The 26,720-nt window shown below is 43.7% G+C and overlaps 1 protein-coding gene across 11 annotated transcripts in view; it reads left to right on the top strand.

Moving 5' to 3' along the window:
* The first annotated feature begins 2,745 nt into the window (after window positions 1-2,745).
* The window catches only part of tacc2 (transforming, acidic coiled-coil containing protein 2), a 38,396-nt gene continuing 14,421 nt past the window's right edge, over window positions 2,746-26,720 (top strand). For 3 of the 11 annotated variants that reach the window (XM_068724887.1, XM_068724895.1, XM_068724893.1), the window contains exons 1-4: window positions 2,751-9,282; window positions 10,119-11,120; window positions 15,189-15,476; window positions 26,565-26,671. In XM_068724887.1, coding sequence (XP_068580988.1) covers window positions 3,185-9,282; window positions 10,119-11,120; window positions 15,189-15,476; window positions 26,565-26,671 — 7,495 coding nt within the window. In that variant the 5' untranslated portion in view covers window positions 2,751-3,184. Of the gene's footprint in view, window positions 9,283-10,118; window positions 11,121-15,188; window positions 15,477-26,564; window positions 26,672-26,720 lie in introns of all 11 variants that reach the window. The other 8 variants (XM_068724888.1, XM_068724885.1, XM_068724891.1 and 5 more) reach the window with 6 other exon arrangements.

Raw genomic sequence — 26,720 nt, 5'->3', positions numbered from 1 at the left:
ACATACATACAATTATGCAGGTAATTGCTTTCACAGCCTCTCTCATAATGTCAAAAGGAGAAAGACGAGTTCTCGCTTGGCTTTTGGTGGCTGTTACAGTTCAGAGGAAAGGGTTAACTACAGTTTGCATTCCCTGTGTACTTCAGTAGGTATTCTTGAATTATCTATGCTAGATGGGCAACAACTTGGTCCCACAAAATACCAAATACACATTGTGTAGTTATTTCACATGAAAGATTTCTATATTTGAGTTTTTGTCCATGCTTTCTCACTGCTTTAAAGTAGGTGAAAGATGACATCATGTACTTTTGTGCAAAGTTTAGCAACGTTTGGATCACAATGTAAGGGATTTTCTTTCCCCCCAGAACATAATCTTTTATTGTCTATTTAGTACAAGTTATAGAAAACAGTTTCATGTTAGAGATCTGCCCTGTCAGACAGACCCATTCCCTGATAAGTCTGCAGTTTCTTCAAAGCATCTATCTATCTTCTTTCTACACCTGTTGATGGTCATGGGGGCCCTGGAGCCTATCCCAGCATGCACTGGGTGAGAGGCAAACAATGACCCTGGATAGGGTGCCAGTAAATTGCAGGGCTGACACATATACAGACAATGTGATTAGCTTTAGATTCTACAGGCATTCAAAAGTCTTAACTTTACTTTTGATCAAACTTGCCTACACACAGGAAGCAGTTTATCATACTTAGTGTTGATATTAGCAAGGTTTTTACACAAGGTAAAAAAAATACAATATAGTGATTAAATACACCAGCCTACACTAAAAAGTGCAGTTTCACGATCAATAAACATATTACTATTGTATTACTGCAGAATAATGTATTGGATACTTATTTTACTTGCTTTATTGCCTTAAGGGAACAGATTTGTACCAGGTATTCAGTCAAGATGAAAGCTAATCAAGTGTCTTCGTACATGTGTGGTGTGGGTTTGTGTTAGAGCTCAGACTAGCTCAGGTGAGAGGAAATGGGAGCAGGTGAACCCCCTGCTGGCGGCCCTGCAGCACCACGTTGAAGTCAGTCGACCACTGGTGGTTCTAGATACAAGGTACCACGTCGACTCAGCATGAATGGGGAGAACCGGGAGTGTGCTGTGGGAGTGTGGTCAGCAGGGAGAGTAAAACCAGGGAGCATGGAGTGAAACAAACCTGTGATGGACATCGCCTGTTTGGGTGTTGCCTGTCTAAGCAGGCTTGGCTTGAGGTGTAGTCATTTGTCTTGTTGTTTTCATGCTAGGGTGAATTATCTGCAGACTGACTGTTCTATTTCAAGTGTTGCCTGGCATTCTGCTTTTGTCTGAGCGCTGAGGTTAATTGCACTAACTTGTCTGAGGCTTTAATGTGTTCTGACAACCCAACCTCTGGCGCTAGTATAACTAATTAATTATTGCTTGATTTGAATGTGTAAAACTATGAGTTTAATATAAGGGGAACACAGTAACGAAGTAAATACTGACAGATGATCATGAAGTAATGAGGGACTATTTAGTAACTACTATGATGTTCCACTTGACTTCGGGGTGCACAAAAAGAGTAACTCATAATTGTCTTTACAAATGTGTGCTGCTCTGTGGTTAATTGATTAATCAGGAATTAAGAAAGTGGTTGTTATTCCAATTGATTTATGAACTCATCATTATAAATGATCCACTGATATAGAAGATCCTGGTCTCAATTCATTAGTTATCAGTAACTATTACTAACTACTCAGTATTTTGTGTACCGTATTGTAAAGTCTTACCAAAATAAGTATTGTGCAAAACATTCACTGGACAGATTAAAATTCTGAAACTGCAGTACAAATAAAGAAGCCAAACACTGTAGAGTTACAGGACATACACAGTGAAAAAGTGTAATACTGCGAGATGCACCTGGTCCATTCCTCTTCAGGTAGATATGACAGGCAACAGCTTGTTGCATAACAAAACTTTCCAGCTGAAAACAGTTTAGTTGAATATGCTGCTCCTCCCTTTTGGCAAGAAGTGCCAGGTGAACAAGATGCAGGCTTGAGCAGCCGGTCGGTGAGGTGAGTAACATGTTGTCAGGGCTGAGGTTTTGTATCTACAAGCCTTTATGTTGAGACCGTATTAACCACTTACATGCAGTGACGCTTACCAACATTAATTCTTACTTTATTTATTCACATCTCAACATGACTAATGACTATAGTGGTTGCTGCGTTCATTAAAGAAATAGATAAGGACTTTATTTTGTAGAGGGCAGATACATGCTGATGACATGAGTAGGAGTAGCCACTCTTATCACTTAATAATGATGTTGGATCTATACACTCAGTGAGACTCAAAGATTAAGATGGCCCCACAGCATTGTTCCTGTGCTGCAAGCTAATGGCTTAGCAGTGACTCAGCAGTTACAACTGAATGGCACAAAGCTCGCCTAATTGTTAAAGCCATTATATTCCAAGCACTCCAACATGATGATGCTTTCTCTGCACTTCAGGGAGTGTTCTGCAGGGCAATATAACTGTTTTGATATCTTTTGATATACAGTATATTATGAGGCAGTATTTGTTTTGGGGAATAAGCACGAGCATGTGTAAGGTTGTTTGTCTGGTGACAGGATTTGTGACCATCCCTTTTTTCTTAATGGAATGATAATTAGGCTGTAATGTAGCATGTAGCATTTACAGTTACAGCATAGAGTTGAGTGTTCATTACACTCACACATCAGAATGATGGCATAGACAGTATTGCTCAATATACTTAATCACAGTACACAACAGCTGTGATTAGAACAAAGACATTTCTTCGTGGTTACTAATGCACAGTATATGGATGCACCTTGGTTCTTAGTAGTTGCTACTAGTAGTACTATGTTCATACTTTAAAGGTAAGCATGACAAATATAGGCATATACATCCTCGTTAAGCTTTTGGTACAATTCGAAAATCAGGCAGTCACATCAAAATAAGGAAATTATAATTAAAGGATTGTTTGAAATCGCTATGCACTGGACAATTGCATAGGTAGTGTAACACCTAAATTAACCACGTTTTGGTGTGTATGAACAGACCTGCATGTTCAATAACAAGCATATGCTCAGAGACAGTTGTTGTTATTTCTTGTAGGGGAATGTACATCACAGAATAGGCTTCCTGAGTGCAGTTGTGTGTTGTGTGTGCATATCGTGGAGTGCTGTGTCTAAGCATGGTCTCTGCCAATAGCAGCGCTTTGTGGCATCGTGGAATGACCAGCTGTCTGCCAGCCAGACTCTTAACTGTGTCACCCTACCCTTGCCTCAGGCCTCATGACAGCGACCCAGTTCTCACAGATGCTCAGCCTTCACCTCGGTCTGCTGCCACACCTTACCCGGTTGTCCGACCCGTGAGCCCTCCCCTATCCGTGCTCCTAGACCAGGAACTCCAAGAGGCTTTCCAGGAATGTGAAGAACAAATGGCCTCACTGGGCATACTAAATCCCACAGTGCCCCCCAGCACTACATCTGAGATGGTTAATGATGTAGGGAAGAAAACTGGAGAAGGGATGGTTAATAAATCCAATGAGTCATCGTCACTGCCTCCAATCGCAGTCCAGCCAGGACATAACAACCGTGTCCATGGAAACAAGAGTACACACGGAGACAGTGAGGCAGCAAACAGTCAGACGGATACAGTTGTGTTTAGTTTCAGGAATTACATATTGGGCACTGGGAATAGTGCTACGGCAGCAAAGACAGAGAGTGAAGTAAAAGAAAAACAGAGCCTGGATAAATGTCCAGAGATTAAGACAGAAAAAGAAATTAAGATAGAGGAGCAGAAGGAAACACCCACATGTACACAATTAGAAACAACTACAGATTTATTTAAAGATCTTGCGTTCTCTGAGCAGAGAGACAATTTTAGAGAGGAACATGTCAATTCTAATGCAGCCATTGAGGAACATGGCACTCTAGATTGTAATACAGTGATTAGGGAGAAAGGTACAGAGGCAATAACAGAGATTGTAGATATAAAAAAACAGAATTGTGGCGATGAGTGCAGCATTAACGTTTGTATAGTTGAAACAGGAGAGACAGATGATTCAGTTAATAAAACACCAGAGTGCAGTAAGGATGCATTATCAGTGACGACTACAGGAGCAAACAATTATAGTGAGGAAGATCAGGAGTCAAACACAGACAACTTATGTGACAAACGGGCCAGGCAGGACAAAAAGGCAAAGAAGAAAGAAAAAAAGAAACAAAGGAAAAAGAAAAAGATAGAAGAGAAGTACGCAGAGACTGAACAGAAAGCAAAGACGGTAGTACAACCTGAAAATGATTTACAGGCGGTGCCTCTCAAGAATGCAGGAAATCACACAGATTCAACAGCAAATGTCGAATCTGTGATTTGTGGGGAGCAGCCTGATAATGGGTTTGACTCCAAGCAACAGCTGAGTCCCGGGGGAAAGCCCAGCTCCAACCCCCCACTATCATCCTCTCATAGCAGGCAGGATCATCTTACTGACTCGATCTGTTCACCTGCGTCCAACCAGGCTTTTTCACAGAGGCCTCATCATTCAGATAACCACAACCATACGGTCGCCCCATGTGGTATTACTCACAGCTCAGATGAAAGCCCACAGCGGAAGCAACATGTAACCGGAGGTGTCATCAACAACCAAAATACACCCATGACATATGTCCAAACTGCAGTTATCAATCCAGCTGTTTGTCCTGATAAGAGATCAGATGCACAAACACATCAGGCTAAAGTTACCTCAGAAGCAGCGATACTCACACATGAGAATCACAGCCCACTCTCCAACACCCAAACTTGTGTGGGAGCGAGCGGCGTGGAGAGAGCCCTTGAAGAGGCTTTAGTGGTGGTTGCTGCGTTGCCACTGGCAACACCCACGATGCCAGAAGTGATAGAAAGCAAGGGAGAGGGAGAAAGCGAGAGGCGTGATTCACTGGTGAGAGTAGCCACTGTAGCAATCGCAGAGAGTGAGAAAGCAGTAGGAGAGAAAGATCTGGGAGGAATAGAAAAGTGCCTCAGCTCTGCAGACGGAGAGAAAGAAAGACTCCTGGACAGCCTTCCTCAGCTCGCATTAATCTGTTCACAGGGCAAATGCTCACTTGCATTCACAGCCAAAGAGGGAGAGGCTGCATCTGAGGAAAGCAGCAGCAAAATGCCACACAACTCGGCTGAGACTGAAATGAAGGGACCAAGAGAGACAACTGTTCGCAGTGCAGACACAGAGATACCAGCTGATGAGGGAGATAGAGAAAAGGAGGCTCTCCGGTTAGAAGCCTATATCAATACTTCTCCCTTTGGGCTAGTCACTGGTCCTGATTGTGAGGATCACAGCGCTGTGGGATTGAAGGGAGGAGGAGGAGGAGGAGGAGGAGAAGAGGAGGTGGGAGAGAAAGGAGGGCTGGCCAGAGAGCACTGTTCATTCAGCCAGCCAGAAGGCTCTGCTAGCAGGGTGTCATCAGCTGGGACTGAGACGCATCCGCCCACCGATGTTGCCGAGTCACAGCTGAGGTCACAGCGCTGGAGTAAGCTGATTGCTGCCGTCTCTGGGAGCATTTGCACTGAACAGGACCGTCTCTCTCAGCCCTGCCAGGAGCAGCATGGAGCAGCAATTTTACCTCTCCTCACTCACCCTGAACGGAGCTCCAGCAATACAAACGGAGGGGTAAGGACTGATCTCAATCAGAATTTGATTGCAGAGGAAGCCCTGTCTTTGGGACACGCTTGTGAGGAGTCATCCATCACAGAGACAGAGAGAATCTACAGCCAAGTCTTCCTGCCTTTAATCTCACCTCAGCATCTGACTACTTCACAACAAATCCCAGCCGAGCACCGAGCGAGCAGCAATCAACAGGTCCAGCCTGAGAGTAGCACAGCAGAAACCAGGACAGCCGATAGTGCAGCTGAGTTCCAAGCCCAGAACCAGAGCAAAAGAGGTGCTATGTCTGTTGTGGGTGTGAACGTATGTGACAGCAGTAGAGGCAACAGTAGAGGCAACAACAGAGTTCACTTCGCGGACACTGTGAAACAAGAAGGCAGTTCCTCTGTGGATCTCAGGGATATGTCGGTGTCAGCTATGGGCTGCGCCTCTTTGCCTCCGCTGACTGTATATGAGAGCTTGCACCATCCCGTGGTTGAGGCCAGCTACACCTTTCAAGACTTCCTCGGCTTGAAGAAGCCAGAAATCCCCACAAATGCAGCTCGTGCCACAGATGAGCTAGCAATACAGAGCTCAGCCGACTTTCAAAAGCCACAGAAAGATGTCCTTTTGGATGAAGGAGGTACAGGGACTAAAGTTACCAAGGAGAAGATTAACATCGATCCGTCAGGTCACGACAACTTGAAGACAAACACTGTGGATTTACAGTCAGTGGGCGAGGCCTGCTCAAAACAGCCCCCATGTGCTGCCGAGAAGAATCAGACTAGTGACCTTTCACAAACAGCAGAAAGAGCCACCTCTGAGGCTGATCATTCAACAGTTGAACAGGTGTCAGCAAAGGTGACAAAGCAATCACAGGCGGAAACAGAGAAGGGTGCTGTAAATCTGTGTTTGTCGACTGAGAAAGAGATAGATAAGTTACATGCTGTGCCTCAGGAGTCACCTTTAATTAGTGATGAAGGTAACCAACATCCTCTCTCCTCATGTTCTATGCGTCCAGCTGATGATGTCACCTGCAAGCCTTTAAGTGATGTCTCTGCTGAGTTACCTGGTAGGCAGCTCTCTACAAACCTTGAGTCCTGTTCAAAAACTGAAACTGTGACCATGATCTGCAAAGCCTCTCTTCAAACAAAGCCTAATGACCCCAGTTATCAGCCTCCTACCCAATTGGATCAAACACCTCCTCATGAACTAGTTACCACGGATGCCATGACGTCCACAATTCACTCTGCTGATCTGGCAAAGGATGAATCAGCGACTTCAGAAGTGACAGTCTCTGACCAGTCAATTCCTGTTATCGAGCAATGTTCCAGTAACTCTTCTTTAGTGCTGCGGCGTCCTGGCCCGATGTTGAGTCACTTGGAGTTCATTACAGACTGTGATATCTCTCTTCCTGAGCACACAGATAACTGCGGCACCGATGGTGACAGCACCAAAGTCGAGGGAGAGGTTGATGGCAACAAGAGCAGGGAAATTACAAAAATGTCTCTGGAGCACGGTGATTTCAGCGTTAAAGTAGATGAGACTTGTTCGAAACTGAAGGACGGAAATTATATTATGGAATCTGTCGCTGAACTAGAGAATTCTGCAGTTAACAATGTAAATATTCCATTTCCTCAAGACAGAAATCTGTCTCCTCCTCAGCCACCTGGTGCAGTGGATGTACTGGCAAAGGGTGGGTCTGATAATGTAATTCCTCTATCGCACACTACTACAGGCTCTATTGGCATTAAACCTGATATTTCTGAAGCCTCCATTACGGATGATCTCATTAATATCAGCTGCCGAAGCAGCTCTGACCTGCCTACCAAAGAGGCTTATGATGACATTAAAGAAAACTATATGAACAAGACATCGGGAGATCAGACCTCTGTGCTGTTTGCAGAGGAAAAGAAAGAAGTTGAGGAGGCGACAATGGATAATCAAAAGGAAACAGCAGACAGCAGCAAGCTGCAGACAGGAAAGACAGGCAACACACCACAACAGTGTAATGGGCCAGATAAAGAGGCTGTAGGGGGAATTAAAGACCTGCAGCCACCACATGAACATACAGTTCAAAAGACTGAATCAACAGTAATGGATATTAAGGAGGAAGGAGAAAGAAAGAGTGGCATTGAATCTAAAAGCCAGACAGAGATGTCTTCCTTACCTCCAGCAAAACCTGCAGGGTTACCTGAGGATGGACTAAGTGCTAATGTAGAGTCTGGTGTTGAACCTCACACTGTTTACGACCTGAGTTTGCGCCAAACTCTGACAGCAACACTGGAATGCAGCTCCGACAGGGACACAGGACCAGATTTGAGTGCAGCTCTTGGCCAATCACAGTCCACACCAGAGCCAAACTGTTTTGCTCAGCAACAGGAGCAACAGCAGTGGCGTCTGGGATCCAGACATCCCACAGAGGAATTATCAGGTGGCTGCCTAGAGCGGGGAGAAAAGACTAAAAGTCAGGTTGGGCAGATCCAAACACTAGCTTTAGGGGTGAAAGGGGTGATAGAGGGAGGAGACAGCTCTGTTTGGAGTTTGTGTCAGTCAGGAAACAAGGATGAGTTGACATGTGATGACAGCAGTGGCAATGAACGAGCAATGGGTTCAGAGAAAGCCAAGGGAGAGGCAGCTCAATCTGCAGCAGCGATTGACAGGGTTTATGTGCCGTCTCACCTTGCCAGTGATTTTAATGAGAGTGGAAGGACGGCTGAGAGAAATGCCTCGGCTGACATGGGGAGAGTAACAGCTTGCTCTCATGTAGGTGAGATAAGACAGGGGGTGGATGAGAATGAACGCCCCGCATCAGGGGTAGTTGGGTCAGATACAGACACTGTGTTTGCGAGTGATCTGGTTTGTAAAGGTCAGCAAAAAGGCAATCTATCAGCTGCCTGTCAAGACCAACATGGAAAACCAGAGACCTCAAAGAACACTGATGTATCTGTTGAGTCAGCATCACAGGAACCTGAGACATCACCTATCCAAACGTCTGTTTCATCAAAGTTCAGCACAGACAGTCAAGGCATTCATACAGCAGTTATTCTAGGTGAAAACCAAACTGGAGAAATTCATACAAACCTATTCAGTACTCTGGTTGGACAAGCAGGATCTCTAGAAAAGGATTTCAGTGCTGCGCCGGCTGTGAAATGCAACAGTGGTGAAACTGAGGAGTGTGAAATTCAGGATACAGTGTGTCAGCCTCTCGAGCGCCAAAGCTCCAATGAAACGACAGCCACACAAAGCAGCCCAGGAGTACAAACACCCATAAAAGGCCCTGATGTAGAGGAGTTCACAAAGGAAGATAAAGCTTTGGACGAAGAGAAAGCAGGCAGCCAGGGGAAGGGACAAATTGAGATAAAAGCGAGGAACAATGAAGCAATGACAAAGCAGGATGTCATAAGTCAAACTGGGAGTGCTAAAGACAGTGGCTCCTTTGGTCTTTCTAAGGCATCAGAAAATGACACTTCACTCTGTGAAATTAGATCAGTTGGAAAAGCTCCTGTTGAACAAGTGTCTGTGAACACAGGGGCTGCTGATGTGTCAGAGAGTCCTGCTCCTGGACTAACAGCCGGAAAACCAGAAACAAACTGGATACAAGCTCTAAAAGAAGCTGCACACCTTTCTCGGAGTAAACAAGAGACCTCAAGGTAAACACAAGAGCATGCATCTGTGTTTGTAATGATCATATGAGAAAAATGAAAAAAATATTTGAGATTAGAGGAGTATACATGAGACTTCACGCTGATAAAACTATGTTGATGGCAAAAAAAATGCTGTGCAACCACACGTGTCTGAAAGGTCAGTGGAGGTCATCATGGGCCTAACCTTAATGTATCACACAAGGTAGCATGTTAGCATTCTGTCACATAGCATCTGTTCAATTACATCACGGAGAGAAAGGCACATGTGTAGTCCAATTTAGGTTTGTTGACAGCTAAAGAATTATGAATTGGGTAAAAAATGTACATTTATTTGGATTTTTCCATGGGTTGTATATCTGTGATGTTCAGCCTATCTACCAGGTATTTTGTACGCATATATTGCTGTCGTTTATTTCCAGTAACACCATGTCCAGGACTTGTTTGGAGTGATATTAAAGAGAGCTGTGTGATAATGAATATGAATGAGGAGGTAAACACAGAGCTGCACTTTGTTTTGACTTGAGCTCGGGTCAGATGACTATGCCTTTTGAAGTCTAATGGAAGTAATGCAGCCCTTTATATTCAAAGGATGACATCAGCTGTGACATCGGCCCTGCTCTCCAGCGCAAGAATGAGCCTTTTCTCACAGTGCTAAACACAATGCAACAATACACAAACACACAAATGTGTACTTCTGCACACACATACACACTTGTGGCAACACAAGCCCCCGTAACCACACAAACACACACATTTGTCATTTGTCAGTCAATCCTTGTTCATGTGCTGTAAACTAAACAACAAATTCCCCAACCCCCTCTTCTCTTGCATTGTTTTTCCAGACCCCTCCCATCTCTGGAGTCTCCTCAACTAGAGTTTCTTACTCCGACTGAAGAAATAGCTGCCCCTCTGAGACAAGACGAGATCCGACCACCAGACCGAGCAGCAGAGAAGACAACAGAGATACCACCTCTGAATCTTGTGAAGAAGCCTGTGGATTTTCCTGAACCTTTAAAGAAGACAACAGAGCTCCTAGAACCAACACAGAGCACGAAAGTAGAGTTCCCAGAAGAAGCAAAGAAAGTAGAGCTCAAAAAACCAACTCAGCGGACAGCAGAGCTCCCAGAACAAGCGGATGAAGTAGAGCTACCAGAACCAACAGAGCAGACAGTAGAGCTCCCAGAAGAAGCAAAGAAAGTAGAGCTCCAAAAACCAACTCAGCGGACAGCAGAGCTCCCAGAAGAAGCGGATGAAGTAGAGCTCCAACAACCAACTCAGCAGACAGTAGATTTCCCAGAAGAAGCAAAGAAAGTAGAGCTCCAAAAAACAACTCAGCAGACAGTAGAGCTCCCAGAAGAAGCAAAGAAAGTAGAGCTCCAAAAACCAACTCAGCAGACAGTAGAGCTCCCAGAAGAAGCAAAGAAAGTAGAGCTCCAAAAACCAACACAGCAGACAGTAGAGCCCCCAGAACCAACACAGACTACAAAAGTAGAGCTCCCAGAAACAACCAAGAAAGAAGAAGAGCCTCCAGAAGAGCTCCCAAAGCCAAAAAGGGAGCCAGGAACTTCCTCAGAAATAGCAAAACAGCCAACTGAGCTCCTAGAATCAACAGAAAGCCCCAAAGAGCTCCCAGAGCCAACACAAATTGAAGTAGAGATCCTAGGACTCCAAAAAACGTCAACAGAGCTCCCAGAACCAGAGAAGAGGCTGAGCCGTGAGCTGCCAGAGGAGCTAGGGGAAAGACCTGTAGAGGTCCTACCTGAGGAGCCATTTAAAGTGCCAGCTGAGGAAACTGCAGAGACAGAAACAGTCCAGGACTCTGCTGAGGAGCTGCAGGACAGTGGGTGAGTGAATGCCTTTGTAAAATCACAAGATTGATACATAATCAGTCACAGGAGTGTTTCCTGAAAATCTTTCTTTTAACACTCCACGGATTGTCCCACTGTAGAGTTGACAGTGAAAACCTCCTTCACCAATGGTGAGTAATATGGAGTAATGTTTGCCCATGAGGCTGCTGCTCTTTTAGAGCTCAGTCATAAAATACATGTCCTTGTAATCCTCAATTGACTAAAATCTCAGGATTGCAGCCTTTTACCATGAAGACCAACAGGTTTACGGGGAGAGTTGTAATTTTGTGGTTGACATGGGTTTCCAACAGCAAACCACATGATTTGTATACAACCTTTTAGACCTGATAGTTTTTCTCTAAACCTTATGTCATAACATTTCCATTACAGTGATGTATAAGAGACATTGTACTGCAGCTAATTTATTCGTGAAAAGGGAGAATGGCAAGGTGACACGTGCTTTACAGCTCAGTAGTGCTGCCTGTCACACATTTAAAATGGATTTCCATGTGCTTGGAGATTCCTCTTGGTGGGTTTGTTTGATTTTAGACACCGCGAGGACGTCTGCTAGGTTGTTGCTGTCTGCAGTGGTTTTACAGTGGATTGGACAAGAAGACAGAGTCTTACAGCAGTGAAGCGTTTATGTTGTTAAAACTCTTGACTTAGTTAAATAGAGATAGTAAATCAGTGTCTTTCAGTTTGTCGGCCATGTGTATTCATTATTATTTAAGCATTTTAACAGCTCCAGCTTGACTGACTTTCCATGTATGTCATTCTTTTACTGAAAGACTTCATATGTCACCAGAATGTTCATTGTGCATCTAAGGGTTTGTTTTTCCAGTTTATTTACTATGCGAGGAGTGGCTTTTTGATATATTGTAACTCAGTAAAATGCTGCATTTATTTTCTCAGCTTCCTCAGTTATCTCTCTTAGTCGTCAATCTCTCCTGCCGTTTGCTGCATGCCCAGAAGCCATCCCACATGCCAGAGTAGCACTTGCTGCTTGTCAGTCACAACACTTGTCTCATCACTGCTGTTGGAGACATAAAGGTTTGTTCAGAGTAGGAGGGAGGAGGAGTGACAGAGCTATTTCCACTATAGGTTTCATCCATAGATAAAGTTACACTTACGTACGTGTGCCAGAGACAGAAATGTGACTGCATGGTCAATGATGTGTTTGTGTGTGTGTGTGTGTGTGTGTGTGTGTGTGTGTGTGTGTGTGTGTGTGTACATATGTTTTTCCCCCCGCCCCGAGAGGCTGTCCTAGCTGTCAGTCCTGCTCAGTCTGTGCGGCTTTGTGAACTGAAGCCTGTAGTGGGAGGAATTTAGGCAGGCACTCAGCCCCACTGAAGTCATTTGCACAGACCAGACAGAGTGGAACAAAAGCCAGAGTTCAGGGAAACACTTGAGCATGTGCTGCGGCGTGAGTGTGTGGGACAGAGTCGGTCAGAGCCACAGACAGAGAAGAGAAGGACTGGGACATACATACTTTGGCTCTGGTGTTTTGGAGTTCAGCAGTCGCTCGGCAGAAGTCATTTCCATCACTTACTTGTAGTTTGCTCTGAATGTTTGATGGATTCCTCTCTGGTTGAAATCTGGGTGAGTTGACAAAAAGTAGGTTCCCTATTTATTCTGTTTGTGTCTACTGTAAGTGTTTGGGTTTAAGTGCCTCCAGGTTGATGCAACAGATGGTCTGTAGGTAACTAGTGCTAATAACACTCTGTCTCTGCTGACCTCACCAGATGGGAGGAGGGGAGGGACAAATAGAAACTGAAGAGGCAGAAGGCGGAAAATAAGGAACAAAGTTGCGAAATGAATGGTGTACTTGGAAAAAAAAAAGTTACAGGTCAGAGCATGTCGTGCTTCCCTGAAGCTGCCTGATTTGAGGTTGGAGAGACATCACAGTAGTAGTAGAAGTAGTGTTTAGATACTGTCTGTGAGTTTTCCAAACATCTTGCTGGCATGGTAGACTTTTGAAATAAGCAGCTAATACATTAGTCGGGGCCACTGACTGATCTGCTGTATGACATCAGGCTTTCAAGTACTATTTTTTTTTAAATGTTGTGCAACTAGTTTTAATAAAATATAGTACAATCTTTTGTAAAGCCATTTTTACTCATGAAACACTGAGAATGACTGGAGTAAAAAGGAAGGAGGATGTGCTGTAGCCCACACTGTACTGTAAATAGACTAGTTGCCATGGCAATTGAAGGTTGAAGTGCTTTTTTGCTGGCATGAATAAGGTAGAAAATCACATCACGTCCGTCATTCATTCAACCACACTAGGCTGCTTTTAAGTAATAATTGAATCTCTGTAGTCCCAGAAGGGAATTGTTTGATTATTTGTTCATGAAGTATGTGTTTACAATATATACAATGTGTTGTTGAATGTACAGTAGGCCTACGAGTGTGTGTGTGTGTGTGTGTGTCTGGACAGTATGAGGTAGCTGCTGGCTGTACGACAGAAATGGTCCTCCCATTGTTACCACGTAAAAAATAACACTTTTCCAAGTACTTTCAGCTGGTTTTATTTACAACTCTCTGTTTATCATTAAGCACACTGCCCGGACTTTCGTGTCCAGCTGTTTCCCGTAGATTACGCTAAATGTGTGTGGAGGTTGCAGAACCAGATATTTTTATCTGGACTGTGATAGAAAATGACTACTATATGTCGCTGGACTGGCCTTGTAAATTCTGAAATCAAGAACTGCTTATGGGGTGACTTGGAGCACACTGCTGAATTATTAACAATAAAAAAACTATTGGACAGCCTCCAGGTGTTAATGCCAACAGTAAAACTACAAGGGCGTGAAGAAGTGTGTTGCTAAAGAATAGCATATGTGCTCTGTCTAACTTGTTGCATTCACTTTGTAATGATAATAAATCATCTCCACGTTCATACACATCATATCAGGAATAAGAAGACGTTGGAACACTCCCGTTGTTAATCTGAGTGGGTCAGCTGCCATTATCTCCACATAAAAGCCATTGAACCAGTAAATACGTCACACTTGTGTCCAGGGTCATATTTTTTTCGGCCATTTTCTCTTCTCTATATACGCTTGATTTATTTTTCTATCTTCTCTGTTGCAGCTTTTGTCCATCTTTGGACGTAGCAGTGAGCCTTATGACAGTTTGCTCGGACTATGTTGTGCTTTGGTTGTTTCTATTTCCAGGCTGCATGTGCCAAGTTGGCCACAGATGCTGACATATGTATAGCTTTGGCCTGCTGGTGTAAGTCACTGACTGAGGATTTGTTATGAGAGGAATGGGACCAAATAAAAATTCATATATGGATTTGCAGGACATTTCCTCTTCTTGCAGACATCCTGTATCAATTAGAAAGTTCTGTCCTATAATGGCAACCAGATTTGTGTTAGACGCAAACTGTGACTTGCTACGCCCTTAAGAAAAGCACACGCCCTCATTAAATGTTATTAAGTTCTGACTTTACTGGAGAGAGGGAGATGTTGAATAACAGAGCTCAGTTTCAGTCCGACATGAGCTGGAAAAGGACGTTCGGAAAGTGCTGCTCAGCAGACAGCTGACTTGGTGCTTGAGTTCTGTATATGTGCTTTAGTTGATGGAGGTATGGTGAAGCTCTCCTCTGCAGAAGAGGCTACTGGGGTATTTTTAGAGCCAAACAGGAGGCATGCCCCAAGTGGGGAACAGCTGCATGGGCGTCAGATTAGGGAGCCTACCACTCCTGATAAGATGGGCCTGGATCGGAGCCAAATCCACTCCACCAGGTGGCCATTGATGACAAGGCCAGACGTCCTCAAGCAAGTAGAGCAAGCAAGGGAAACATGGATTATCATGTAAGGGGACTAATGAGAGGAGTTACAGTTTGTTCTAATTTAAAATTAGGATGGTTGTGGTGAGCATGTTAGGTTTAGGCACAGCCAGACGAGTGCTCCATCTTTCTCCACTTTGAGGTAAGTTTCCATCATGGTTCATTTTTCTGGAGGCAAGTGAAGTGTGTCCTCGGAGTGCTTTCCGAATCGCAGCTCTTGGCCTTCTTGTGTCTGGTCTGTCTGTTGATGTTGTGTGCTCCCTCCCCCGCAGGTCCTCCCTCGCTGAGCAGGCAGTGAGAGGCGACCGTGTCCCTGCCTCTCCCCCACCTCCTACCTCCGAATACCACCTCGTGCCTGCCATCCCTGCTCACCTCCAAGACACCGCAGAATTTCCCACTCCTCCTCCTACACCCCCAGAGAGGCACACTCCTGAAGCTCTACCAACCCCACCTGCATCTCCCTGCTTTCCTCCTCCTCTTCCCGCCTCCCCTCCTGTACCTCCTGCTTCCCAGTGTGAGGACCACTTCCCTGCTTCTGCACCCTGCCACCCTCCTTTAAGGTATGCACATTAACTCTGCCTGACTGTCACTGTTTCTGAACCAGCTCATTGGGTCATTTCTCATGTCACTGTGAAGTTCATAATCACAGTAGATTTGTCCACTGCTGACACTAGTCTCTTTAGCCTGCTTGACGAAAAGTAGCCATGTCTTATCCTTTCATCCCCGGTTCAGGTCAAATTACAGCATTAAATCGAGATCTGGTACACTGAATTACCTTGTAGATGTTGATTTTCAGAGCTCCTGAACTGAAAGAGAAACTACTGGAAATGTAGTCATCCATGCTGTTTCCCTTTTTCTAACTTAAAAGGATAGTTCAACATTTTGGGAAATATTGTTATTCTTTTTTCATTTTTTTTTTTTGCAGAGAGTATAGTGAAAATATTGACATGGTAAATGTGTAGTTGGGGCCGGCATGTAATTATCTTAGCTTAGCATAAAGATGGGGGAAACAGCTAGTCGGGCTCTGTCTAAAGGTAACACAATCTGTCTAGCCACACCTCTATGTGCTGGACTATATCTTGGCTGGTTGCAGTAACACTTGGAGTCTCCGCCGGTTGCCTGATGACGGTACTCTGCCAAGAAATAGTACCCCACATAAACCCCCGAAATTTGTTAATTGAAATTGAAAATGTTTATTTTTTTCTGTGTAGATGAAACAAACAAGATACCATGTGTTAAATATTGAGTTTTAGAGGGTCAAGTAGATAGATATTTGGACAGAACCAGGCTAGCTGTTTCCTCCTGTTTACAGTCATTGTGCTAAGCTAAGCTAACCAGCTGCTGGCTCATGCTTCATATTTACGGTACAGACATGAGAGTGGTATCAATCTCCTCATCTAACTGTTGGCAAGAAGGTGAATAAGCACAATTCCGTGAATGCTTAACAATTCCTATAAGGACTCGTGAAATAGAATTGTGAGAGTGCTGACTGAACTCTCTCGTCTTCTATTTCAACCAGTTTTACCACGTCATACAATTACAGATTAGCATTGCCATGCACGTCGACCACATGAACTCATAGGAAACAGGATTTGCAAATGTATGAACTTAGTGGTCATGGAAACTAAAATGTATACTGTATAATTGTGGCTTGTTAATGGTGGATATAGCAAAAGCATCAGAGTAAAATGTTTATATGTGGATCTTTTAAATATTACAGGATAAAGTAGAGCACTTACACACCATGCTTTTTCACATTAAGGCTTATAATAACCACTTGACATATCATGGCTGATTTCTTGCCGTTTAAGCTGCTTGCGTGTCACCCTATTCATGGCACGAAGCTACAAAACACAATGATTTTCATTCATAACACTGATACTGATTACATCAGCTATCAGCACACGCAGAAAATACTTCACATTATAAACTTACTGTATATTATAAGAGGTAATGACTCAGCCACTTTAACAGTGCACTGTTACTTACAACCAGCAGAGGGTGTTTTCTCCTCACAGAGCCCAGTGTTCATGGCCCACTGCCTGCCTGTTTCTGCACTCTGCTGTCTGAATGCTGCAGGTATATGAAAGCAACACAGGGAGACACACCAGCTCAACACTCTGTATTGTTTTCTGTGTAGAATTATACCTATTTGCTTGTGACTTGATACTTTTTGTCTTTTTAAATGACTCCCTTGCTCATAGAGGACCAGAATTTTGAGAGGGCAAGGATAGAATAGTGTTGTTATATTATTTATGATATCTGAGAGTCCTGTTAGGTAACATTAGAGAGGAAAGGTGTACCAACACATGGAGTATTGTGATTGAATGCCACAGATTGTCCTGTTTTGCTGAAGACACAGAGGCGTGACTATACCAACATGTGCAGGTATAAACTATACATTTAATCTGGTATATTAGTTTGAGTGTGAAAGTCAAATGCAAGGCAAAGAACACAAAAACATACAATCTATGCTACTGGTAATAAAGTGATGAGGCATCAAGCAACTCCCGTGGGGCTGCTAGACATTTCTTTTATTGAAAAACAAACCTGAATGATTCATTGAGCGTTGCATGACTAATAATTAAATCCTTCTGTAGGATAAAAAACAAAACAAGTCAGGCTTCCTTTTTTGAGTTAATAATTAATTGGTCAGGGACGCATTTTGTACTCTCAAATAATCTAAAAAATCTGTTTTAAGAAGATCTACTGTAAGTGCAGACGGATGAAGTCCAAGCGTGGATGTTTTGTAGACACAGCCTCAGGGAATTGATCCCTCGAGTGATTGTTTATGGGAGCAATGCAGCCTTTTCTTGGCATGTGAGCTTTGCTCAGCAGGAGGATCGGAGGGATCAGATCAGCAACCAGCGTCCTGTCACAGATATCTAAAACACGTACACTGTCACAGTGTATTTTTAATTTGATATTTTGTTATGACCCACTGAGTCCAAACCTATAATTTGCTGTTGAAGGGTGGTCCCATCTTTTGTGGTCCTTCCTGAGCTTTGTTGCATCTTTTCTTGCTTAGGGTTGTTTGAATAGTTTTTGGGTCCTTGAGCTTAGCAGCGCCAAATTAAGGGGTACATTGTTTTTCCTTTAATTTAAGCCTTTGGCAATCTTTGAGACGATACCTATTAAGGTACATCTTAACAATGACCCCCTTCATAAGTCATGCTTATCATATCTAATTCTGACTTGGTTTTGTTTAAACACAAACAAAACCTATTTCAGGGGTTACTTTTTTTTTCTGCTAACATGCTTAAACTGAATAAGGTTTTGCCAAGTCTTCACACTAGGATTCAACGAACGGCCATGAAACCACAAATTGTTCTGCACCATCGCAGTCTGCTTAAAAGCATACACTATTTCCATTCAAAACCCCTTGCAGGATTGTGGTGACCCTGATTCCTCTTGAGCGTCGTCGTTATGAATCTTTCAGCAAAAACTGCCACAGCCATATCTTCCAGTGCCTGAGTTTGTTGAATTTTTTATTTCTTCATTTTCTTTGGTCTACAGTTGAAACAGCAGTGCAGGGCCAGGCTTTTAAGAGGACTTTAATGTCAGTCATTTGATAGAATAGGAACTTGTACTTCTCACGTGATTTTCTGCCCCAGATACATCTTTGAGCTGGTATGGGGGTAGGGATGGCAATAGCAATCAATATTTTTGCTTTAGCAGAGGTCTTTATTGGGAGTTGTGAGTGGGCATCACATTTACTTGTCCCCTAGGGCTGTAAAACATCGACCAACAGGCTCATCCGAGACTAGAATCACATCAATATTTTTTGTAAACATCAGTTAATGGACTTCATGTTTACATGCAAACGCTCAACTTTTCAAATGTGGAGTTAGGTTGGACATGAACACTGGGTGTTGTGTGATACGTTGAAATCTGTCTGGAGAATCTGTCTTTTTAGTCTTTGTAGGCTGAGGTACGACACCTGAAACCTGATGACGGCAAGTTTGTGACTCCAAGTGCTTCAGGCTGGAGTCGCTATTGTAGCGAGCTCTCATTTCCTCACTTTCCCATGAGTGTACAATAGATTTATTCTTCTCATATTTCCAACGCCTCTCTTTCCCATTGCTTCTTGAAAATCAATGGGAAATTTTGCAGAACCTGTTCTTGCTCTCATTTCCATCCCACAGGACATATTCCCTGTGTCTGTCACACACACACACACACACACACACACACACACACACACACACACACACACACACACACACACACACACACGTCTAAAAGGAAAGAGAACGGCTAAACAAAATACAATTATTGCTCTTCCAGTCTTTGATGCAGTTCAATGTTTGATGAGAGTGCCAGTAAATTAGATCACCAACCCAGCCTGCTCTCCAGGGATTTAGACTCATAGACTGTATTCATTTAGAAATGTGGCATATGCCCCTTCCTCTTCAGCAAAGAATGACACCTCTGGATTAAGCTTCTATAATTCAAATCTATATCTTCAACATTTTGAGTGTGATAATGTTTGTTTGATGGGAAGTTGGATTTTGGTCTCTTTTTTTGATCTCATAATGCCTGTTTAGTCAATGCGTGCTGGTACACAGTTGCTGGTGGAGTGGCTTGAATGAAAGGGAATATAATAGGGTCAGACTTGAATAGTACACACACATACTATTTTCTCATGGTCTATTGTTTACCTCAGGCATCACTCTGGTTGGCCACGCTGAGTGTTGGAAGCATCCATTGTGTGAAAAGGATGCACAAAAATGACGTTTTCAGAGAGAGGAGAATCGTGGCAGGAGAAAGGCGTGAGGTACGGTTGCTGTGGGAAGGAGGAAGAAGGGGGTCGACAGAGAGAAAGGGAAAGCGCCTGTTAATCAGCGGGGGTTTTCTGGGGGGTCTGCTATTGTTCGGCTCCCCTGCATCGCGGTAGCAGACGAGAAAAAGCTGCTTGTCTTTTTAAAGGCGCAGGAGGCTGGAGTCAGGGGAGAGAGTGGAGGAGAGAGGGGGGAGGTGGCAGGGAGAGCAACAACACAGCTCAGCAATATCAGCAGCCAAACAGAGAAGAGGCACCTCAGACACTCATGCGAGACTGCAAGACAGCAGGATTGTTATTTCATCCTATTTGTTTGGATTATTCTCTTTGTGCAATTTCTACTCTTGGAGATTTTATTCCCCCTGGTGTTGCATCATTTTACCGCCAAATGAGAAAGTGGAATATTCTGTGAGCAGCAGAGGCACAGGGATGCGGTGCATAAAGTGAGGAGCCCTTACTCATCCACTGCTTTGCTCCTGATGCGAGCGGGACTCGCTCATCCTCTGCACTGCAGCACAATAAGCTCAGCCGGTGCTCACCTCCTCCGACACAGACTATTGCCTGCCTCCTCTGTAAGGATCAGACTGAAAGGTGAAGGAGTTTTGGAAAAGGGGGTGGTGGGAGCAGGTGGATGTGGAGGGTGGCTGGAGAACAGGAGCCAGGCAGGGGGGGGGGGGGGCAGAGCTAGCCGAGGATGGGAGCCAACGAGTCCATGGAGCAAGGAGAGACCCCCTGTCTCTCTCAAGAACACATGTGAGTTTGACTTAACTTGCATTTATACTCAGTGTTTGGAAATGTTCAGTGGTGTGATCAAAATCTAGAAAATCATCGTATTTAAAAAGCAGAGGGTCTAGAGAGCAGCTCCAACTGCTTCTTTTATTTATTCATGGCTTTAAACAGTTCCTCCATGCAGCATAAATGTTCATTGTGGATGCACGGTGATTTATTATGCAAAATGCAATCACCTTCGAATAATATTATGGGCATGGTTGCCATGTTTGGTGTTATTTACTGTTGCAGGATGAAGCCTGACAAGACAATCATCTCGGTGAGACATTGTGTTCTGTTACCTCACACAGGTTTTTGCTTTCCTTCACTCTGTCCTTCCATGCGAACTGTCATAAAACCTTCTCAGGCTGTAAAATCCAATGTGACCAACTGGGCATGTCGTCATTGTTGTTGTTTGCTTTTGTGATGTAAAGAGGGATGGAAGAATCGGAGCACGTGTTCGGGCACATGTGCTCCAGCGTGTCTATTTTGTATGCGGATGAAACATGAAAGTTCTCCTGGTGAGCCTGTGGGAACCAGAACTAGGCAATGAGTACAGGAGGTACTGCCGGGACGCTAGTGGGGTGATGTTTTGTTCTGTGTTAAGGAGGACGAGACTGCCACGCTGGGAGCATGAGCTGGTGACGGTGTTGAAATAGAGCACGCTGTGTGGGGGTGGAGGGAGATAACTCAGTGGATGAGAGCAAGAGAGAGAGAGTTAGAGGGAGAGAGACGTAGCAAGAGTGCTCCACTTTGCTGTGTTTTATTTATATCTCAGACACACTACTGCACAGGGGAGGAAGAATCAGGGGAAACAGGGGAGGGATAAGGGAAATAGAGTGACTGCATGTGTGTGTGGGTTGTCTGTAATGTAGAAATTAATGATTTATAGCATAATACATAAGACATTTTTTAAATTTCAAAGCTCTACTAAATTCAGACCTCAGCGGACTGAATGTTTTTCCAAGAATATCAGCAGCAAAGTTCAGGCTCTTACCGTTGAATTAAAGCACTGTCCACATCATCCCAACTATTAATAATAAGGCTTTTACTGAGTTCATGGGAATCTAAAATGAGTGGCCAGTTTGTCGGTGGCTGCACTGATGGTGGGTTGGTATACGACTGAATGTACGTATGGCATCTGATCTCATCTTCAAAATGGAGAGATGTTTTAACCCCCTCCTCACCAGTGCTCTGACTCTCAGACCTGGCCTGTTGTTGTTTAATGTGCCATCTGCTTTTAGTCAAAGTCTCAGATTAGGCTAGATGAGGTATTACACGGAGAGATAATCTTAGTCTGACACTCTTTTTTTCTCCTCAGTGGCTTCTTTGTTTTGAGACTGAGTGGATTTCTTGGATGAAGGGATACAAGAGATGAGAGTTGGATCAGTCTGGATGAGAGACATCTGCTCTGTTTTTATGATCAGTCGAAGGTACAGAGTGATTCTCCATGTGAATCATTTGCGGAAAACAAAAGCAGATTTGTGCTACAAAAAGCATCTACACGTTTCTCCCTGCTCACCACATCACATCTGCGTCTGAAGAGGCTCTTGTAAAATGAAAATAGGTTGTTGTGGTGTTTCACAGGGTGTTTAGTGCTGCCTATGATGTAATACATTATATCCAGACACTCATTCATCAGAGGGATAAAAGCACAGGAGCTCCCTCTGTTGGTCATTTTATTTCTACCTCATAGGTGTGACACATGTATACTGTGTACTATATAGGAGAGACTCATAGTACAACTCCATATTATATTATTTTAGAATTTTACCCTCTTCCTTATTTTTACAAAACATAGCAAAACAAGACATTTACGGTTATTAACATACAATCAAAGTACATGCTGTGAAATATTTACCTACTAATGGCATATGGAAATGTAAATGTTATGATCAAATCTAATTTAACTTATACATTTTATTCATTAATCATTGCTTTGTCACTGACATTTGGCAAGGCAACGCATGTGACATCTTCATATATACATTAAACTTCCACATCGCCCATTTTCATGCCTCACAGACAGGCACTCCTGATTCTTTAACGCCCAAAAGGCCAGCAGCAGATAAAAAATCAACTAGATATTGAAAGTGCCTAAACAGCAGAGACGGATCACTAAATGAGGAGAGGATAACAAAGGGATGATGAATTGTAGTGATGTAGCAGGAGGTGAGGGAAAGCAAGGGAATTAAAGGTAAAGGATTGAATGGAAAGCGATAGTTGAGTCCAGGGTTTAGGGGAGTTTGTCAGCCGATAGACGATGGAGGGGGTATGCGGCAGCTAATCCATTGAGGCTAATCACACAGCTGCTTGGAGACCAGCAGCCTGCCTCCATTATTTTTACATCAGCTTTCATCAAATCACAGTTGAGTCTTTATCACTCTGACATTCTGACTTCAGATTTAGCATATTTTGCAAAGAGCAGATAAGTGCCAACATCTTCAAACTTTTTTAGGCGATGTGCATATAGGTGGTGATGGGTTTACATGTCTGCATAGCCCAGGTTCCTCCCCTCCCCAGGGGCTGGCGATGGCTCTCCCTCCAGCGCTGTGAAATCTGTTTTAGACAGGTTGAGTGGGATTTTGCTGGAAGCAGAGATATGGAGCGTCTCCCTGCCTCACACTGCAGAGCTTCTGTCTCCAGGCAGTCATCTCAGCCTGTGAGAGGCTGCTATTAACTGCTGCTCCCTTTGTTTCTATTGGCCCCCAAACCCCGACTGATCACCCACACACTGCTTATCCCCTTATTATGTTTTGTCTGCAACCGAGTCGCATAAGAGCTGCTAAAAATATGACTATATTAACACAGAAGACATTCACAGATTGATTTGTATTTACACTATTAATTTCTTTAATTACAGCTTTCATTTCAATGTATAATTATATAGAGAATATATATACTTTTTTAATTTGAATACAGATAATCAATATGAACCATTCTGCATGGAACAGATAATTAAAAAGAATAAAAAAAAAAAAAAAAAAAAAAAAAAAATATATATATATATAAATATATATATATATATATATATATATATATATATATATATATCAAATATTAAATTAGAATAATGTATGGGCTGTGAACAGAATAATGCTGATGCAGCATGCCTTAATTTGTTTTCTATATCATGCAACACTTCGCTGGACCTCACTGGTTAGGTAATCCTCAATTGTGTGTGTGTGTGTGTGTGTGTGTGTGTGTTGGACTGTGTGCCGCCATCTTTACTTCCAACGTGGAGCATATGGCGGGAGCAACCTCCTGTTACCATAGCAACACAGTGTTTGCAGTCACATGAAAGATGTCCTCTGCAAGGACATGAACGGAGCAATGAAATGAGCCCTAATTACCTTATTATCCTACTGTCTTCAGTTTTATTTCCATCCATCCTCAAAGGAGCAGCTTTTATCTGATAATTGTAATGTTACACAACAAAAGTCTTCATAGATGAATTTGTTTGGTGTAAGCTTATTTGGTCTTTGCAAGTGGGTCCTGTCTTTGGAGCTTCCTGTCAGACCATCTGACATTATGATCCAGATGGATCTCCAGGCAGACTTCAGGCAATCTCTCACCCTGCTGGGACACACAGGGCCCTCAAAGAGATTACAGCTCTGGCTCCTTACTTTGCCATTTGCTGTTTCATTTTTGCATCATTCCACTCTCCAAAGAATTGGACGTTTTTTTTTTAAGGATTTTGAGTGGGGGATCTAATATATGAAATTATAATAAACAGACAGTAAATATATTTGTATACCACATTGGAGCTTGTGTAGCCTGATGTATTGTTTAGATGTCAGTGGAGCAAATTGCAGCGCAAGCAGAATATGTTACTCTTGCCATATTGTTGGCTTAGACGAACCTCCATCTCTGCTGTGATGTGACCCCAGGGATAGTGAACGTATTGCAAATGACAGCAAAATAATTTGATTACCAGCCTCCTCTATGAACAGTAATGTCTCAGCTCTGTATTTTGGTTGCATGGGGCATATTGATGGCTGTGTCAGGCCCCCCATGTCTTTCATACTACAGGTTTTTACTTGATCCATGTCTGCATGTGTGTGACAAAGGACCCCCATATAATGCTAAATTGCTCTAGCAATGCCCTGAGCTGAATCCCTATAGATTAGCTGGATCAATATAGCATAGGGACATGGAGGTGCCATTTAACTTGTCTCTTCTCCTGTCTATGCTCTTGTATTTGTATGTTACTGTTAAGGAGGTATAGGGGTCCACAATGATGACAGCTTCCTCTACCCATTGCCTTTTCCATTGCCATTTTCATATTGTTTATTGCAAAAGACTCATTTCATTGTTTAAGATATCAGTAGTTATCAAAAGATATGTTTCTTCAGTGTGTGTGTGTGTGTGTGTGTGTGTGTGTGTAAGCAGCTTCTTGCCTCAAAAATCTGCAGCATGCCTTAATTTGCTTTCTATATCATGCAACATTTCACTGGACCTCACTAGTTAGGCAATCCCCATTTGTGTGTGTTGGACTGTGTGCCGCCATCTTTACTGCCAACGTGGAACTTATGGCGGGAGCAGCCTCCTGTTACCATAGCAACACAGTGTTTGCAAAATATGTTTCTTCAGTTTCTGTGTGTCTGTGAAAATGACCTGGGTTTGTCGAGCACAATCTGAGTGTGTGTTTGCAATGACCAAAATGTTTTTACATTTGCTTAATTCATTTTAAATTTAAATTTAGGCAGAAAAAGAACACACAAAGGATATGAGTATCAAATGCACTGGTGGTATATGTAATGAGCAAGTTTCATCAGAGCAGGTTTGACTGGTGGGCAACATCCTTTTCTTCCGTGTGGTTACAGCAACATGATTCTGGAGCAGGAGACGGAGAGGGGTAGAGGGAGGGAGGCTGAGAGAGAGAGAGAGAGAGAGAGCGAGAGAGAGAGAGAGAGAGAGAGAGAGAAGGGGGGAGAGAGAGAAAAGGGGGGAGAGAGAGAGAGAGACAGAATATACAGTTTGTAGGCGGTGGGCTTCTGCAGCCAGTCTCCTTTAGACTGGGAGGCATCTTTAACTACTGGGGAGGAGTGGAGGCAGACTGATGTGGCTACTGATGACAAAGAGGAACGTGAAAGGACTGTGATTGTAGATTGAAAACAAAGAGGTATTAGACCGTAGAGTAAAAGAGACAAGGCAGAGGGAAGGTTGGATCTGGTGGTCTCAGTCCTCATCTCAGGAAGAGGCTGTGGGTGTCTACCTGTGTGTCCGACAGTAGCATCGTGGTACGAAGAGGTGTAGCCCGCCAGCAGCCATGGCAGTCAGTACGTGGCAGGCTCTGTCGCCACTGCAGTGGGCTCGCTGGGGCTGGGACACACTGCTGGGAGGGGCAGGAGACGGGGACAGCCCGGGCTCCGATCCGGCTTTTGGGCTCCTCCGGAGTCTCTCTTGGGGCTCACGTCATGACAGCATGATCAGTGCTGCCACGGAACCGGTCAGACAGAGGTGAGACAGGACGGGGGGCTGAGGACCTTAGTAGTCCGGTTTATCTGGTGAGCTTTGCTTTGTGTGTGTGTGTGTTTGTGTGTCGCTGAGGAAAACCAATCAATATGCCTTTTGCGCAGGATGATAACATTGTAATTTTCATTTACAGCCTATTGTCATGCAGAAATTGGTAATTTCTCCAGTTTCGGCTCAGTGTTCCCCTCAGTCTCTCCCTATCTATTTCATATCTGTGATGTAGATCTTGAGGTGGTCTTGTGTTAGTGTGGGTGTTGCATGTGTGTGCTGAGGTAAGGTGATCCTGTGTCTCAGATGTGTCATTATCTGTCACCTCACTGCAGATTCAGTGTTTTCATTTGTGGCCATAAAAGTCCACAAGATAATGAAAACTGAAACACACACTAGCCTGAAGGCCTTTTTTTGTTTTAACACATACACACTGCTGGAAATCGCACCTGCTGACCTGAAGCACTAAAGAACTGCATCGGAACTGCTTTCTTGGGAGAAAGATGTATCCTTCGTGATGTCCGCTGTCTGAAGGAGAGAAGTTTAGCTCACCGTCGCATGGCGTCAGTAATCCAGATCCAGTCACTAGAGTTCAAGTGATGTCAGTCTGATGTATGCTCATCTTTTGTTATAGGAGTTCAGACTCTGATGGAGCGTTTGAGACCCCTGAAGCCACAACCCCAGTGAAGGCTCTTTCTCCCATAGATCCCCCAACCCAGCAACTAACGTCCGATGACAAAGGTAGGGTAAGAAAATCATGCACTGATGTGCGTATGATGCTGTGTTACAC

This window comes from Cebidichthys violaceus, unplaced genomic scaffold, assembly GCF_023349555.1.
Source record: "Cebidichthys violaceus isolate CVI_PGR_0920_01 unplaced genomic scaffold, fCebVio1.0.p SCAF_10, whole genome shotgun sequence".
Lineage (NCBI taxonomy): Eukaryota > Metazoa > Chordata > Actinopteri > Perciformes > Stichaeidae > Cebidichthys > Cebidichthys violaceus.
This window is presented reverse-complemented; position numbering and strand designations above follow the sequence as displayed.